The sequence below is a fragment of the Neophocaena asiaeorientalis genome, unplaced genomic scaffold, assembly GCF_003031525.2.
Source record: "Neophocaena asiaeorientalis asiaeorientalis breed wild unplaced genomic scaffold, Neophocaena_asiaeorientalis_V1.1 scaffold555, whole genome shotgun sequence".
Lineage (NCBI taxonomy): Eukaryota > Metazoa > Chordata > Mammalia > Artiodactyla > Phocoenidae > Neophocaena > Neophocaena asiaeorientalis.
Window position 1 is genome coordinate 927,253 of NW_020175832.1, and position 16,239 is coordinate 943,491.

The window sequence follows — 16,239 nt, forward strand, 5'->3', positions numbered from 1 at the left end:
TACTTTTGAGTATCAAAGACTCAATGAACACAAATAATTCTTCCCTGCACTAAAAGAATTCATCATTTCCTCCTTTGTTGTCTAGAAACAATAATGCTGTTTCATAGTGTACTTGTGGTAAAAAAATTTATGACTGTGTCTAGCTATACAGTTAACTTGAAGTTCCTTTGAAGAAAAGACTATGTCTTTTGGATCTGTATATGCCTCTTTCACAGATAAAATGCCCAGTAAAGTGTGACTGGTTGAACAAATAAATGAACAAATGATTGATAAAACAATACATAAAATAACAAATATTATTAAAGAGTAGAAATAAGCCCTTTGTTACTAAAAGATTGAAAGCACAGACTTTTCAGTGAAAACTTTTCCCTTGATTTAACTAGTATGAGAATTGTCACTAGCAGAAAGCTAGTAAGCTATTAACTGGCTCTCTGATTCCCTCTCCCTCAAAAACAGAGCACTGATTTGCAGTTTCCTATTTTCCTCGGCTTCAATATTTTGACTTTGGCCAATTTCAAGCTACTGCTGTGATATCATTTAGGGAAAGAGATGTGCACACACTACTCCCTCCAGCCATACAATCCAGCTCCAGCACATCACTTATCACCACTCTTCTAGTAGTGGCTTCAGCTGTACATCTACTTTGACTCCTATTGTTGGTATTTTCTTTCCTATTTTGAAAATGTATTGCTAAAGTCCAGGTGAATAAACTTAATTTGGTGTTTTAATTTTTTATGAAATCTCAGGGGAGTGGAGTTAACATAGATTAAGTTCCAAAGAAACGTTCGTGAGAAAAATCATTCCATTTGTGGTTGATGGAGTTCACCAAGGGTTTTTCAGACCACTTAGTTTGGCTCAAGAGCTGAGAGAAAAAGAGTGCAGATGCCATTACTTACTCAATTGTGTTTCGGTCCACTTTTCCTGTCATGTTAATGCCGTAGAACTGCTGCATCGCAGCTAAGGCAGACTGCATGGTCTCTGCAGAGCGCAGCACCGACATTCTGGGGTCAGTCCGTGGAAGGTAGCCGTACTTCTGTAACCAAACCTGCAATAACAAGTACAGCTCTTTTTAGATCAACTCCACAATTTAACAGTAATTTTATGGTAATTAAGTTCTGTCTATAGTTGATTTTTAAACTTTATTTCCTCTTCTAAGGGCATATATTATTTAATTTTGTCTCTTTTTAACACATATTATGTAGTTTATTTTAGTATAATTTCAGTGGTTGTTAACATATCTTTCTAACATACACACAAACTCTAATTGTAAAGAAAAAGATTAATCATTTGTCTCAAGCTTACACTGTATAGAATACTATAGTAGATACTGGATAAAATCACAAATAAGATGATCCCTGCCCTCTAGGAACTCAACTTCCCAAAATAAAGATATTTTTTCAAGAGTATGACCCCACTGAGACATCTATGCTGGAAGGGGAAGTTAATGTGCATACGCCACATCTGAAATGTCATTTTCCTGAATAATTAGCCACTGACTATAGCTGTTACTAGTAGCATCATCACATGTAGACCAATTATTCTATAATGACATTTGAGGTATGAATTCTATGCAACTGGTCTATCCAATTGTAGCTAGATATCTTCAAGGACAGGGAACTCTTTCTCATGTAAAGGATATCCTTTCATTTATTTACAGTTGACTCACTTCAAACCAAATCATGTAAGTGACCAAACTTTTCACATAGAGATAAAATCAGACTATTTAGGTGAGAATATTTGTCCCTCTCCTTAAGGATATCATGATTTTAGTTCTGGTCTTCCCTAGGGAAGAGAGATTTGGGAGGATAGTGAGAGGAAGATATTGATGTTGAGCTCACACCCAGTCATGATTACAGCCAAAATCTGAGTCATTTAAGGTTAGATTTTAAAAATAACCAAAACTTGGGTTATCTGGGGGGCATCTCTACCAGAGAGTGGATGCTTTCTAGTTTTACAATTCTATGCATTCATTTTAAATGCACAATCATATGTCCAGCTCATATCCCATCCTGCTGTCCCTTACTTCAATCTTTCATAAGGCTCTAAGATTTCTTGAAGATTCCTGTCAAATTGAGAAAGGCCAGGTAATTCTGCCTTTGGCACAAAATAAAAGCTCTGCTATTTAACGGAAGGTATTCACCAGTATGTGTTTCCCCTCCCACCTGAGTCTATTCATCATATAATGATCCTGTGAAGTTGTAGCTTTCTCCCAATACGTGATACACTTCCATTATGACCTTACAATTAAAACAGAAAAGAGTTATTTTCTCATTGATAATAAACAGCAATTATAGAAGTTAAATTTCACCAAAAGAAATAGATATTAAATATATCAGCTTCTTAACATGTAAAACACAAGGTGGAATCTTTTGTGATATTTCCAAGAAATTGACCCCCCAAAAGTGCAGCGTAACCCCTTGAAAATAAGACAAAACATTTATTCTAAAACTATTTAAGGGATTAGCAAATGCATCACTGTCAGGAAGGTTTACTGTTGAAATTCCATCTAGTAAACTCATCTACCACATAGTGAAAACATGCCCAGACACTCTCCTCATCTAATCTATAATGAATAGGCTGCTAAGGAAGACATATATTCAGTAACCTAGTCAACAGTGGTACAGTCTGAAATAGACCTTTTTCTTTTTTTTTTCCTGAAGGAAGGAGACAAGATTTCACTGGCAATATATTATTTACTAGGAAATTCAATACCTATTGTCAATCAATTTCACCCAAATTAGATTTCATCATGATTTTTAATAGTATACATGCACAAATATTCTGAAATTGAACTCTTTTTTTTTTCCCCATAGCACTTTGTTTGCATCCATTTCTTATTTTCTATAGAGTAAGAAAACTTGTTGCTAGGTTACTCAAGGGCGCTAAGCTACTGTCAATCACATTTGTGAGAACAGCAAAGAAAAAAACTGTTAATAAGCCCTATGATTTACATACAAATAGAGACTATAAAATATATGAATTTTAAGTGCATAATGAAAAAATAGCATGCTCTAAAAAATATGTATTTGATTTATGCCTTAGCCTTTCAAACAAATAAGTTAGAATTACATAAAAAACGAATGGTGATTTTTCTCCAAATTTTTTTTATATTATGTCATTCATCATGAAAGGCTGTTTTTCCAAATGAATAAAAAGTGCATAACTATTTTTAATTGTAAAATATCAGAAAGGCTAAGGGATCTACCATTTTATGATCAAAGTCTGTTTCTTGGCTGACAAATCAATGTCAATAAGATTATGGGTCACTTTGAGTTGTCCATTCTTCATACCATTGTTATTGGTTAATCAAGAAATCTTTTCTGGCATCATCAATAATTGACCAGGAATAATTATCAATTAAAATTTGTAATGCAAATTTCCACAAAACAGTGGAAGATCACACATGACTATATTGGTGTCACATTAGAGTATGAAATCAGCAAGGCCTCAATAGCATTTCTTATTGAAGCAAAGCCTGCTGTAGACAGCCTTACTCTAGGTCAAGGTAAAAAGTAAGTGACTATACCTACAATGCTTTCAAGTAGTAATTTTATCTTCAGTGCTTATCTGATGTATGAAATACAGATGAAAACAAATATCTGCTTAAATAATTTTTTAATCACCAAGCGGATATCCTCTCTTGAGTTTGCTTTTGTTTTCTTTTATTTCATTTATGTTGTTGAGACCACAGAATTCTGAGAGTCCAATCATTTTTGGTATGATAGGAAAAGGTCTGTACCAAACAGCCCTAAATAATAAGATGCTAATGCTCTTTGTATGAGAATAATTTGGTCAACATGGTGATGTAAAACTAGCCAAATACAAGCCGTACTGTACACTCAGCATCAAGGGTAGGAAACTACTCTGGCCAAAATTCATAGTGCTTTGTAAACACTGACATTTAAGTTACCAATGAATTAAGATCAGGTTCAAAAAGTGAAGATCAGGAATAAACACTGTCTCGAAATCATCAAAGTATAGGAGTCTCTTGTATAAGTAACCTTATTCTACTCTATAGAATAAAACATGTTTGTTGTACAAACAGAGCAAGATAGGTGGCTTAGCATTTCATCATTCTATAGTAGTGAACAATAAGAAGTTGGAGAAATTGGGATATAATAGAAGTGACATAGAAGAAACCTTTATAACTTTTTTGTTTTCTACTAAATTATAATATCTTGTTAAAAAATTACATTAAATCTACAAAGTAAAATTTGAAGGTACACCTTATCCCTTAAAGACTATGCCATAGACATCCATCCTCATACATTGTTGTATGAAATATATCCCTATTTTGTGCCTTGATGTTTTTTCAATGTTTTCAAATGCACATAGTGGATAATTAAGGAAAATTTTCTTTATGTGTGCATTTGGGGGAAATGATATTGTATGTTTAGTGTCCATGTGAGGCTTGAGAATATATAAAGCCACCAGCATAATTCTTGCTCAGTAAGTCATATTATTATTTTATGCTTACTAATTGTTCTGAGTTCTTGAAATTGTTCCTACTGAAGTTAAGATTTGTCCTTGGAATGGGCAAGACTGAAAATGCAGGTGAGATTTAAGTAGTCAGAATTGTGATGAAAGAGAAACTGTAGCAGGTGCACATTCATATATTGCTTGAAAATTCCCCAAGTTCCAAAACAAAAAGGGGAAATGTAAAAAATTGGCAAATTAGTTTTTATTTTGTTTTCTTTGCTTTGTTTTCTTTTGCTCACTGGATTGATGTGCATTTGAAAGCATAGAAAATATATTAGGAGGCAAACAGGTTTTTTTGAGGAAAAACTTGAGTCCTTTTACTGTCTAGGATTCAGCCCATCTCATTATCACTAAAACAAGCAACTACAGAACCTCAAATGGTGTAACAAAATATAACCGTGAATTACATTCTCTGTGTTACTAATATATTCAGATACCTTGCTGTCTTGTGGACAAAACTAATTTCGTACACTTAGTGATTACCTAAATGGAGGAAAAACCAGAAGAGTTTTCTCTGCAGAGCAAGAAGATATATCAGGCAATAAAAGGCAAACACTTAAATTCTGTGCTAATAGATATTGCCTTTACTAGATTCTAATATAAATAAGGAGTAGCAGGCACACAAAGTTTCAGTAAACTCATTAAAAAAGTGTCCTTGTCACAAACATTTCATGTAAACATATAGTGAAAACCTGTATTAATTGACTTAGCTATCCATACCCATATATTAGGGTGGTATCCTGAAATATGGCTTTCAACAGCAATAACAAGGAGGAGACATTAATAGTTCTTATGCCTAATGGCAAATGTAAGCAGAGCATTTTTAGAATATATATTCTTATTTAATCTCTCAGTCCAGTACTGAAATCAAGAGAAGTAAATTTTCCTCCAGCTGTTGAGGCTAATAAGTTTATCAATACCTTAATGTAAAATTAAGATATTACTACTCACTTACTCAAGTGAATCACAAAGGCAAGAACCCTAAATCTACCTCACTGACAGGATCCAACACATTGAAATGAGAGAATACAATGAAATGAAACACAGACATCCTTCCTCCTGAAGAAAAAATCAAATGATTAAAATAATAAATATATTAGGGCATGAAGGGATGTATTTTAGATATTATAGAAATTCTTGGAGAGGAAGAAAAGGGAAGTAGGGTTTGGAATTTTATTTAATCTGAAAAATCACTTTGCCAGTCCATATTCCTATTTGTGACTGAGCCAGTTATTTCAGGCATAGTTTAATTTCAGCTAATGTTTGGTAAGGCCAAATGCAAGTTTCATATACCCAGTGATTATATGATCCAAATTATAGTACTCAGTATGGAAGAACAAAGAAACGAGTGATAAGTATATTTTTATGATAACAATCACTTCCCTTTAAATAATTATGCATTTTTTATTATCTTGGCACATACATTTTAAAAATTGTTGGCTTCATGTTAAATTGAACATATTTACTAACAAAATATTTAAATCTATTCTGATATAATTAACTGAGTCTTAATAAAATGCAACTGGAAGAATGTATTTTTAATAGTTAAATTTTCATTGTTATCAAGTTATTTTCCATTTTCAATATGAGACTTCTAAACATACTTGTAAAATTCTGTTATTAACCAAAATAAACAACTAAAACCTGATCATCCCTTGTTTTGTGGTACCATCAGCAAAGTTAGCAAAAGCTTGAGGACATTTTTCACTGACATTCCATATATTCACTGGTTATAAAGAGTGGCAGAATTTAGGACCTAAATTGTCTAGTCTGAAAAGTGGCTATAAATATGAATTATAACTACCTATTAACCAAAAAACTTATGTGAGAGCAGTCATTCAGAATTGGTCAAATTGAAAATTCATAGGATAAGTTAATGAGGCAAAAACTAGCCTTTCTGTTCATTCAAAAATCTAAAGGAGCTCTAAATCACCATTCCATCCCCACCATGAATGAATCAGTGTTTGAAATTTCATATATAGTATGCACTTTCTTTATAATTATACTGTTGCTTAAATGGCTTCTTAAATGAAAATGAAGCAGTGGAAGGACCAAAAGATACTCCACTGAACATCTTACCAATCAAGAGACACTGTCAACTGGACAAAAAGATGGAAAATAGCTGGGGCCATTACTAAAAGTTATAATGATCATCATGACCATATTTTTCACTTTAACATGTGATTCTCTAATTTATGATAGAAACTAAAAACTTAGGATGTAAAGGTTAAGGAGACTTTTATCATTCTGTATAAAAGTGAAGATGCAAGATGGAGGGGTTATGGGGATATATGTATACGTATAGCTGATTCACTGTTATACAGCAGAAACTAAAACAACATTTTAAAGCAATTATACTCCAATGAAGATGCTTTAAAAAAAAAAAAAGTGAATTGTACTTTGTATTTAGCAGCTGTGGCAGTGAAGCCCCTCAAACAGTAATGGCTGAACTCTAGTGGTAAAAACAAACAAATAAACAAACAAACAAACAAAAAGACAACAGCCCTTAATGAGATTCCATTATATGTTAGTTGTTGTGCTGGAAAGTTAGAGTACTGCGATACACTGTCTCCTTATCTGTCTTTACTGTGAATTTTCTAAAAGACATTACTTGAGCCTAAGTCATGTAGATGATGGACTGAACTTGCCTTTATTGGGCTGGGGTGGGGGTGGGGTGCAGATTTAGCTTCTTTGAGGTAGAGGTACAAAATATCTTTGAAACTTAGGCACAAAATACCAGAGCATTGTATTTAATACACACATCCACACATTTATGCATGAACTCTCCTACCTATAAAATAAGAAAAAATAAACTTCACTTTTATTTAATGCACAGATTGATTCTGGTTCCCTCACTTGGACAGACTTCATACATTCATCATCTGTGTTCAAGCAGGTGTCCTGAGGGAGGAGATGGAGTTCCACAGTACAAACTGTGGTTTAGTTTGTCTAAAGGTTTAGTGTGTCACCTTCAATAGTTAGCTTGATTCCAGCACATTGCAAAATGCAGCTATTTTTAAATGGATTTATGGATTAATCATTTTAAAAAGAAGAAATTTTGTAATACTTTGTGATGTGATGGAGAATGACCAAGAAAATATTTTGTACCAATAGATGTTTCCTGCTTATCTCAGGGCAAAGTACTTAAAAAGTTGTCACACTTACATAAATTTTGCATTTCTTTTACAAAAAGACAAAAGTGCTGTAATTTTCAGTAAAGACAAGAGGTTGCAAATACAGGTGACTCTTGAACAATGTAGGGGTTGGGGTAGTGACCCCCCACGCAGTCAAAAATCTGAGTATAACTGTTAACTCCCCCAAAATGTAATTACTAATAGCCTGCTGTTGACCAGAAGCCTTACCGACAACGTAAACAGTTGAATAACATAATTTGTAAGTATGTGTTTATTTACATATATTTTATACATTCATGACATATATTTTGCTTAATTTTTTCGGTATTTCTAGGCTATGTTGTTCATCTGCAAGGTTTTTTCAAATTGCCATAAATATCCAAAAAAATTTCCAATACATTTATTGAAAAAGTTTGCATGTAAGCAAACCTGCACAGTTCAAACATGTGTTGTTCAAGGGTCAACTGCAATATACTACTCAATAGCTACATTGGGAATATGAATAAAAAGAACATATAATCTGTCCCATTAAGATAAAAGTGATGTTTTAGCAATTAGGAGAAAAAAATGCTTTTGAAAGAAATATGCCCCACATAGAGTAATTTTGTAAAGATGCATGTCTGGAAGTGTTTCCATTACCATATGAATTTGTACTGAAAAGATATGAATACATCACCTATTAAAACTGTCTCAGAATTTCCTACTTTAAAATTCCAGAAACATAATTTTCCACCTGTAAAATAACCTGCCAAAAGAATAATTTCAGTAGGTTGTAAGTCCATTTGTTAAAAAGATGAAAATGCAACACCTTTCGATTTGTTTTTAAGAACAATTGATAGACATCATGGAAGATGAGAATTTACCATCTGGATTTTGCTGAAAAACCTTTGCATAACTGATGAATAAGATTATAGAACAAGCCTAGTGGTTTGTAGTTAGCTAATGACATAGCTTTTTCTGTTGCATTTACATATCTTTATGAGATGTCTTTTTGTCCATGGCAATTTTTAAGATTACAAATATATGGATCTTATGCTTAGTGAAGTGAGACAGCCAGAGAAACACAAATACTGTATAGTTTCACTTATATGTGGAATCCAAAAATAAAGACAAATGAACAAATATAGCAAAACAGAAACAGACTCATAGATACAGAGAACAACTAGTGGCTACCAGAGAGGAGAGGAGTAGGGGGAGGAGCAAGATTGGTGAAGGGGATTAAGAGGTACAAACAATTGATATATGTATAAAAAAATAAGTTGCAAGGATGTAATGTACAGTACAGGGAATATAGTAAATATTTTATAATAACTTTATATAGTGTATAATCTATAAAAATATTGAATCATTATGTTGTACACCTGAAATTAATATAATATTGTAAATTGACTATAATCCAATAAAAAAAAGAAATAAACAAATCTTGAAATTGCCATATTTTAAAGTATTAAATCAATATTTTCAAAATAATGAAGCATAGTCAGCCATAGAACTAACTCTCCATGAAAAAATAGTTCTAATAAGAGCAAAACAATATAAATGCAATTATTATGTAAAATACAAAGATTATTATTTAATTTTGTCATCCTTAACTCATCTTACTATTTCTATTTTGACGATATTTTATAACATATATAATGTTTAGTTAGTTCAAAGATATAATGGTAAATAAGATTGCGAATGTTAAAAAAAATGACTGATGGAAGAATGCAATAGAAAGTGCAGAGATCAATGATCTGATAGAAAGAAGCTACTCTATGTTTTAAAGTGAAGCTAATTCCTTAAATTCTCTCCATGACATAGTCACTTACTCTCCCTAAGGGATGAGAACACAGTCTATCAATATCTGTATAATATATTCTGGCTGTGACAATTCCCAAGCTTTTCCTTTCTGTCAGGCACTATTGAAGCTACTGAAGTCCTGTAGAGTAAACTCCCTAGAATAACTTCCAAGACATTCATAATTTGGTCTCCAAGTATGCCTTTGTTACTTTGTTGTAAAGAATCCATTTTTTGGTCACACTGAAATTTCAGTTCCACCCCCAACAGACCTCCATAATAATAACAACTGCTGCCAGTCCTTTACTGCCTACTAGGTACTAGGCAGTTTACATGCTTTATCTTATAGCAATTCTGCGAGTTAAGCATTATTATCTCTATTATCTCTCTTTTATAAATGACAGAATAAAACCCCAGAAAGATTAAGTAACTTACCCAGGGACACACCAATAAGAGAGGAGTAATCAGTATTCAAATAGAGATCTGGCTACGCCCAAGGTCAACTTTGTTCTTCAAGGCTGCCTCTTAGACTTGGAAGAGACCCAGCTGCCTATCTATATCCTAGGAAATGCTAGGAGACCCTATTCACATTTCAAACTGAGAAAGCAGACCGTCTGAAAACATATCTACAATAACTGTGAGTTTTTGTAGTTTTTACACAAACAAAACATTCCATTTTACATCATGAAAGGAGCTGTTGTTGCCTATGTTCTGGATATAACACTAGCTCCTACTTCTGAGGGCTTCTCTAATTGCCAATGCAAAACAGCCTTGCACTGTCCAATTTGCCTAGCTCAACTAATATTCTTATTTCCATGCCAGAATACTTATGGCCATTTCTGTTTCGTAGTTTAAAAAAACACTATAACCATCTTTGCCAGAGAATTATCCTTTCTTCTCACTTCATTAATTACTTCCCAGCACTTTCTATAATAATAAGACTACAATAAGTCTCAGTGTTTCTGGTCAACTGTATCTACAGCTTCCTCGGTTATCTCTTCTAAAATTAATCCTTCAAATACCATACACATGTTGATGGCACACCAATTTAACCCTTTAATCCTGACCTCACCATAATGCACAGACTCTGCTATCACATTGCTGTTTAACCCAAAAATATAGGAATCATCCTTAATTCTCCTTTTTCTCACCATTCATACTCAATCCATCATCATGCCTTAGCTCCAATTTTACATTGAATGGAAACTCTTATTTCTGCTGCCACTCCTTTGTCCAGAGCACCTACCAGAAATTACAAGATTCTCCAACTGGCCTCTGTGCTTTACATATTGCTACTATTCTCTCTCATTCCCCAATATGAAGTGTTTTTTGTTTAACTACAGTAAAATATATGTAACTTAAAATTTACCGTTTTAACCATTTTCAACAGTAAAATTTGGTGGCATTAAGTACATTGTTAAGCATCCCTCACCACCGTCCATCCCCAGAGCTATTTCATAATTACAAACTGAAATTCTGTATCCATTAAACAATAACTCCCCATCTTCTTCTACCATTCCTTGGTAACCACTGTTCTACTTTCTGTCTATGAATTTGACTACTCTATGTACCTCGCATTACTGATAACATACAGTATTTGTCCTTCTGTGTCTGGCTTATTTCATTTAGGATGTTTTCAACGTTTATCTGTGTTACAGCATGTGATATTACAAATATAATTTTTAAAGCTGAATACTATTGTATTGAATGTATATACTACATTTTATTTTTCCATTGATCCGTTGATGAACATTTGTGTTTTGTCCATCTTTTGGATATTATAAAGAATACTGTTATAAACACTGGTGTACAAATATCTATTTTAATCACAGCTTTCAGTTTTCTGGGGTTATATCTAGAAATGGAATTACTGGATTATAAGCAATTCTAAGTATAATATTTTGAGGAATTCTCATACTGTTTTCCTCAGAAGCCTCACTATTTTACTTTCCCACCAGTAATGCACAAGGGGTTCTATTTCTCCACACCTTCTCCAACACTTGTTATTTTCTGTTTATTATTTTTATAATAGTAATCCTAATGTGCATGAAGTGGCATGAGCTGTCTTTTTAAGTAGATCAACCTATATCATTCATTTGATTATAAACCTTTAGAAGTTACCCAACAACTGAATATAAAATTCAAACTCCTTACTGTGGCTTATGAGTCCATGCACAGTCATGGTTAACCCTTTAACTTTTTTTCTACTTTTTGGAACTACTGGAGCTAAAGGGAAATTAATATTTATTGAGCTTGTTATGTATCAGACACAAAATTATCTCTTAGTCTTTTATTCTTTTATGATATTTTTAATATATTTTTTTATTGGGGTATAGTGGTTTTACCATGTTGTGTTAGTTGCTACTGTACAGTGAAGTGGAGTTCCCTTGTGCTATACAGCAGGTTCTTCTTAGTTATCTATTTTATACATATTAGTGTATATAGTTCAATCACAATCTCCCAATTCATCTGACCCACCTTGGTGCCAATGCATTTGTTCTGTACAACTGTGTCTCTATTTCTGCCTTGCAAACCAGTTCATCAGTACCATTTTTCTAGGTTCCACATATATGCGTTAATATATGATATTTGTTTTTCTATTTCTGACATACTTCACTCTGTATAGCAGTCTTTAGATTCATCCATGTCTCTACAAATGACCCAATTTCGTTCCTTTATATGGCTGCATAATATTCCACTGTATATATGTGCCACAACTTCTTTATGCATTCATCTGTTGATGGGCATTTATGTTGCTTCCATGACCTAGCTATTGTAAGTTGTGCTGCAATGAACATTGGGGTGCATGTGTCTTTTTCAATTAAGGTTTCTCTGCTCAGTAGTGGGATTGCTGGGTCATATGGTAATTCTATTTTTAGTTTTTTAAGGAACCTACATACTGTTCTCCATAGTGGCTGTATCAATTTACATTCCCACCAACAGTGCCAGAGGGTTCCCTTTTCTCCACACCCTCTCCAGCATTTATTGTTTGTAGATTTTCTGATGATGCCCATTCTAACAGGTGTGAGGTGATACCTCATTGTAGTTTTAATTTGCATTTCTCTAATAATTAGTGTTGTTGAGCAGATTTTCATGTGCCTATTGGTCATCTGTATGTCTCTTTGGAGAAATGTCTATTTAGGTCCCGTGCCCATTCTTTGATTGGGTTGCTTGTTTTTTTGATATTGAGATGCATGATGTGTTTACATATTTTGGAGATTAATCCTTTGTCCTTTGACTTGTTGTCAAATATTTACTCCCGTTCTGAGGGATGTCCTTCCGTCTTGTTTATAGTTTCCTTTGCTTTGCAAAAGCTTTTAAGTTTCATTAGGTCCCATTTGTTTATTTTTGTTTTTATTTCCATTACTCTAGAAGGTGGGTCAAAAAAAAATCTTGCTGTGATTTATGTCAAAGAGTGTTCTTCCTATGATTTTCTCCAAGAGTTTTATAGTGTCTAGTCTTACGTTAGGTCTTTAATCCATTTAAAGTTTATTTTTGTATATGGTGTTAGGGAGTGTTCTAATTTCATTCTTTTACATATAGCTAAACAGTTTTCCCAGCACCACTTATTGAAGAGATTGCCTTTTCCCCATTGTATATCATTGCCTTTTGTCATAGATTAGTTGACCATAGATGTGAGGGTTTATCTCTGGGTTTTCTATCATGTTCCATTGATCTATATTTCTGTTTTAGTGCCAGTACCATATTGTCTTGAGTACTGTACCTTTGTAGTATAGTCTGAAGTCAGGGAGTCTGATTCCTCCAGCTCTGTTTGTTTTTTTTTGTTTCTTCTCAAGATTGCTTTGGCTATTCGGGGTCTAGTGTGTCTCCATACAAATTCTAAGATTTTTGTTCTAGTTCTATAAAAAATGCCATTGGTAATTTGATATGGATTGCACTGGTTCTGTAGACCACTTTGGGTAATATAGTCATTTTCACAATATTGATTCTTCAAATCCTAGAACATTGTATATCTCTCCATCTGTTTTTGCCATCTTTTATTTTTTTTCTTCAGTGCCTTATAGTTTTCTGAGTACTGGTCTTTGACCTCCTTAGGTAGGTTTATTCCTAGGTATTTTATTATTTTTGTTTCAATGGTGAATGGGATTATTTCCTGAATTTCTCTTTCTGATCTCTCATTGTAAGTGTATAGGAATGCAAGGGATTTTTGTGCATTAATTCTGTATCCTGAAACTGTACCAAATTCATTGATTAGCTCTAGTAGTTTTCTGGTGGCATCTTGAGGATTCTCTATGTATAGTATCATGTTATTTGCAAACAGTGACAGTTTTTCTTCTTCTATTCCAATTTGTATTACTTTTATATCTTTTTCTTCTCTGTCATAGGTAAAACTTATAAAACTATGTTGAATAGTAGTGGCAAGAGTGGACATCCTTGTCTTGCTCCTGATCTTAGAGGAAATGCTTTCAGTTTTTCACCATTGAGAATGATGTTTGCTGTGGGTTTGTCATACATGGCCTTTATTATGTTGAGGTAGGTTCCCTCTATGCCCATTAATGGAGAGTTTTGATCATAAATGAGTGTTGAATTTTGTCAAAAGCTTTTTCTGCATCTATTGAGTTGATCATATGGATTTTATTCTTCAGTTTGTTAATATGTTGTATCACATTGATTGATTTGCATATATTGAAGAATCCTTGCATCACTGGGATAAATCCTGCTGGACGATGGTGTATGATCCTTTTAATGTGTTGCTGGATTCTGTTTGCTCGTATTTTGTTGAGGACTTTTGCATCTATATTCATCAGTGATATTGGTGTGTAATTTTCTTTTTTTGTAGTATCTTTGTCTGGTTTTGGTATCAAGGTGATAGTGGCCTCATAGAATGCATTTGGTGGTGTTCCCTCCTCTGCAATTTTTTGGAATAGTTTGAGAAGGACAGGTGTTAGCTCTTCTCTAAATGTTTAATTGAATTTGCCTGTGAAGCCATCTGGTCCTGGGCTTTTGTTTGTTCGAAGATTTTTAATCACAGCTTCAATTTCATTACTGTGATTGGTCTGTTCATATTTTCTATTTCTTCCTGGTTCAGTCTTGGAAAGTTATACCTTTCAAGGAATTTTTCCATTTCTCCCATGTTGTCCATTTTATTGGCATAGAATTTCTTGTAGTAGTCTCTCAGGATGGTTTGTATTTCTGTGGTGTCTGTTGTAAATTCTCCTTTTTAATTTCTAACTTTATTGATTTGATTCCTCTCCCTCTTTTACTTGATGAGTCTGGCTAAAGGTTTATCAATTTTGTTTATCTTCCCAAAGAACCAGCTTTTAGTTTTATTGATCTTTGCTATCGTTTTCTTTGTTTCTATTTCATTTATTTCTGCTCTTATCTTTATGAAATCTTTCCTTCTGCTAACTTAGGGTTTTGTTTGTTCTTCTTTCTCTGGTTCCTTTAGGTGTAAGGTTAGATTGTTTATTTGAAATTTTTCTTGCTTCTTGAACTACGAATGTATTGCTATAAACTTCCCTCTTAGAACTGCTTTTGCTGTATCCCATAGCTTTTGCTGCATCCCATAGTTTTTATTGTCATTTGTCTCAAGGTATTTTTTTATTTCCTCTTTAATTTCTCAGTGATCTCTTGGTTATTTAGTAATGTATTGTTTAGCCTCCAGGTGTTTGTACTTTTTACTTTTTTTTCCCTGTAATTTATTTCTAATCTCATAACATTGTGGTCAGAAAAGATGCTTGATACAATTTCAATTTTCTTAAATTTACTGCGGATTGATTTTTGACCCAAGATGTGATGTATCCTGGATAATGTTCCCTGTGCACTTGAGAAGACAGTGTAATCTGTTGTTTTTTGATAGAATGTTCTATAAATATCAATTAAACCTATCCGGTATATTGTGTCAATTAAAGCTTGTGTTTTCTTTTTAATTTTCTGTCTGGATGATCTGTTCATTGGTTTAAGTGAGGTGTTAAAGTCCCCCACTATTATTGTGTTACTGTTAATTTCCCCTTTTACACCTCTTAGCATTTGTCTTACGTATTGACGTGCTCCTTTGTTGGGTACATATATATTTATCATTGTTTTATCTTCTTCTTGGACTGATCCCATGATCATTATGTAGTGTCCTTTCTTGTCTCTTGTAACATTCTTTATTTTAAAGTCTATTTTATCTTATATGAGTTTAGCTACTCTGTCTTTCTTTTGCTTTCCATTTGCATGGAATATCTTTTTCCATCCCCTCACTTTCGGTCTGTATGTGTCCCTAGGTCTGAAGTGGGTGTCTTGTAGAAAGCATATATGTGGGTCTTCTTTTTGTATCCATTCAGCCAGTCTGTGCCTTTTGGTTGGAGCATTTAATCCATTCACATTTAAAGTAATTATCGATATACATGTTCCCATTACCATTTTCTTAATTGTTTTGGGTTTCTTACTGTAGGTCCTTTTCTTTTCTTGTGTTTCCTGCTTAGAGTTCCTTTAGCATTTGTTGTACAGCTGGTTTGGTGGTGCTGAATTCTCTTAGCTTTTGCTTGTCTGTAAAGCATTTGATTTCTCCATTGAATCTGAATGAGATCCTTGCTGGGTAGAGTATTCTTTGTTGTAGGTTCTTCCTTTTCATCACTTTATCTTACCACTCCCTTCTGGCTTGCAAAGTTTCTGTGAGAAATCAGCTGTTAACCTATGGGAGTTCCCTTGTATGTTATTTGTCCTTTTCCCCTTGTTGCTTTCAATATTTTTTCTTGGTCTTTAATTTTTGTTAATTTGTTTACTATGTGTCTTGGTGTGTTTCTCCTTGGGTTTATCCTGTATGGGACTCTCTGCACTTTCTGGAATTGGGTGGCTATTTTCTTTCCCATGTGCAGGAAGTTTTCGACTATAATCTTTT

The 16,239-nt window shown here is 33.5% G+C and overlaps 1 protein-coding gene across 1 annotated transcript in view; it reads right to left on the reverse strand.

Moving 5' to 3' along the window:
• The window catches only part of MMP16 (matrix metallopeptidase 16), a 352,820-nt gene that overhangs the window by 198,599 nt on the left and 137,982 nt on the right, over positions 1-16,239 (reverse strand). The window contains exon 2 of the mRNA XM_024732918.1: positions 897-1,045. Coding sequence (XP_024588686.1) covers positions 897-1,045 — 149 coding nt within the window. The remainder of the gene's footprint in view (positions 1-896; positions 1,046-16,239) is intronic.